Genomic DNA, 2,637 nt, shown 5'->3' on the forward strand with positions numbered 1-2,637 from the left:
CCCCCCCACACTCACTACTGGGAGCATAGGGAACTGTCTAGTGACCCCCCACTCACTACTGGGAACATAGGGAACTGTCTAGTGGCCCCCCACTCACTACTGGGAGCACAGGGAACTGTCTAGTGACCCCCCCATTGCTGGGAGCATAGGGAACTGTCTAGTGACCCCCCCCACTACTGGGAGCATAGGGAACTGTCTAGTGGCCCAGGGCTCTGGCCATTTCCAAGCGCCATGCTACCTCTTCTAATGCACTTTGCCTCAGCAGCAATTCCAGGAAAGGGTCCCCAGATAAGACACTGAAATACTGCCCAGGGTTCCATCCTTCCTTCAACTCACTCTTTTAGCTTCTGCTAGGAAAACCACTGTTTCCTCTTTCCCAAAGGCCAAGCTGTCCATACATCGCAGGGCAAACATACAGGGTTACGTGACAAACTCCCAGGGTGCCCCTGAGTATCCCCAAGCAATAAAGGCCCACATGGACACGGGAGCAGTTAGAATAACCATTCTAATTTCGGTCCCAGTTTGGGCTGACAGCTAGTACATCACCTAGGCTCTGCCTCTCTTCTCCTTCTGGTTTCCCTCTGTCCTGTGTTTTCTCCTACTAGAAGCCCTGGCAGAAGGCTGTGACAGTCACAATCAGTGTGACTCTCGCTGAGTTGCCCTGGAGTCTGTGATCTACATCTGACCTGGCTATCTCCTGCCAGGCTGCCAGGTTAGGGAAGGGAAGCAGGCACACACTGAGGCTAGCCAAAGAGCCAGAGTAAGGGAATTACAAAGGGAGGTGCCCAGCTGTGGGTTAGCTAAAGCAGATGCCCTTTTGTACTTCCTGCTATTCTCTCCATTTCCTACGGCCCAGAATTTGATGAGACTGTAGGGAATTATGCCAAGTCAGCAGTCTCTCTTTGGACCATCTAGTCCCTCTCCTGAACCACGCAACGGAAATTTGGGGGCCTCCCCCAAGTAAATGACTTCCCCTTTCTCTGGAGTGTTTAACCTCAAATCCAGGAGGCCAATATTCCTCTGATCGTCTCTCTCAGACATTGGTCCTCTTGATGCCTAGAAGCCTAAGTTCTCATAGCCCAAGGGCAGTGGGAGTGGGAGGGTCGATCCTGTGTTTTGCAGCAGAAGTGACTATTGAGGATCAGGCCCTTATTCTTGATGAGGCAGAACCCAAACTCATTCTTCTGCTCTTGCTCCCTTGGAACTCAAGCATTCACCCCCTGTCCTCTTGGGGTTGTTGGGTCACAACAGGAAGTGGATTTTGCTATAGACCAAAAAAAGAGAACTCTGATATCTGTGGAAGGAAGGAGCCTCGATTGCACAGAAAACATCCGGGGAGAGGATGTGTGTGTCCAGGGCAGATACTACCTCTTCCCCCTCCCGGGGACAGGAATATAGCCCAATTTCACCGAGGGTCCCTAATGTACTCTATTCCCTCAAGAAGAAGCTGTTGCTCCTAGCAACCTAAAAGACTGAAGTTTGGTAGCAGAGCTATCCGGCCCTCGGGACAGGTGGGAACAACCAGACTGTGGGATATTGGACAGGAGGCTTTCCATTGGTTGGGCACCAGTCTAGGGGAATCCCTTCTCAGCATCCAGTCTCCCTGCACACAACCCCTCGGGGCCGGCCACCTGCTCCTCCTTCCTCCGCCCCTGCATCTCAGCCCGCACAGAGAACCCAGTAGTCCGACTCCTACATCTCTGCGAGAACCCAGGCGTGGGTTTCCCCGATCCCTATCAGCTTTTGCTTTCGGCAGGAACCCAAGCACGCACCCCACATCAATATCTTCAAGGACCTAGGCTTGCGGCCCCGGACCGCTACCCTTTAGGGACCCAGGTGTCCGGCCCCCGGGTTTCTTGCTGGGTGTCCTTGTCTGGGGACCATCCCTGCACCCGCCGCCCATGCCCCGCAGCACGGCCCCACCTCCCATACCTGGTCCCGGGTTTTTCCCCCATGGTGCGCGCGCTCGCCGCCCTCTGCCCGCCGGGTTCGCGGCTCGCTCGCAGCCTTCTTGCCCGCTGCCAGGTCCCCCCCGCTCCTCCCCGCGCCAGTGCGCACGCGCGTTCTCGCTCTTTCTCCTCCTTCCCCTCCCCTGGTCTGGGTCTTGGGGAGCCGGGGCCAGCTGCGTCAGCCGGATCCCGCGCGCCGCGGCGCTGCCCGCCCTCCCCGGACTGGCTCCGCCCCACGCCTCCGTCCTCGGTCTCCCTTGGGGACGCCTCTCCGCGCGGTCCCTCTCTCTCTGTCTCCGCCCATCTCGCCGCCCCTCCTCAACTCCTTAGCTCCAGATTGGGCCTCTTTAAATAGAGGCGGCCGCCTTCCAGGCGATTAGAGCCAACTGATTGGCCTTCGGTATCCATAGCCCTGCAGGGATCCCTCCCCTTTGTTTGCTTTTAGGGAACGGGTGGAGGGACGAGATAGTGGGGGCGATGGGAATGAGCTCTAGCACTGTCTGGGTTTGACGACCAGGTTCTGCACTGCACACGTGGGTGAACCGTATCAGTTGCACGATGGTGCCTGCTTCAGTGTGTGCTGCTCATCCCTGAGCGTGCAGCCTTGTTCTGCCCGCCTTCCCGCGTTCTTGAGGTCCTTCAGCTCCCCCTGCTGTATTTTTTTATCTTTTCTGATTTTTTGCAGGGT

At 56.7% G+C, this 2,637-nt stretch overlaps 1 protein-coding gene across 2 annotated transcripts in view; it reads right to left on the bottom strand.

Moving 5' to 3' along the window:
* Positions 1–2,031, bottom strand: part of Arrb2 (arrestin beta 2) — a 9,051-nt gene extending 7,020 nt beyond the window's left edge. For both annotated transcript variants that reach the window (XM_026780695.1, XM_005349690.2), the window contains exon 1: positions 1,933–2,031. In XM_026780695.1, the coding sequence (XP_026636496.1) occupies positions 1,933–1,955 (23 nt within the window). In that variant the 5' untranslated portion in view covers positions 1,956–2,031. The remainder of the gene's footprint in view (positions 1–1,932) is intronic.
* Between the last annotated feature and the right edge of the window lie 606 nt (positions 2,032–2,637).

Source organism: Microtus ochrogaster, chromosome 7 (assembly GCF_000317375.1).
Source record: "Microtus ochrogaster isolate Prairie Vole_2 chromosome 7, MicOch1.0, whole genome shotgun sequence".
In the NCBI taxonomy this organism is placed as follows: domain Eukaryota; kingdom Metazoa; phylum Chordata; class Mammalia; order Rodentia; family Cricetidae; genus Microtus; species Microtus ochrogaster.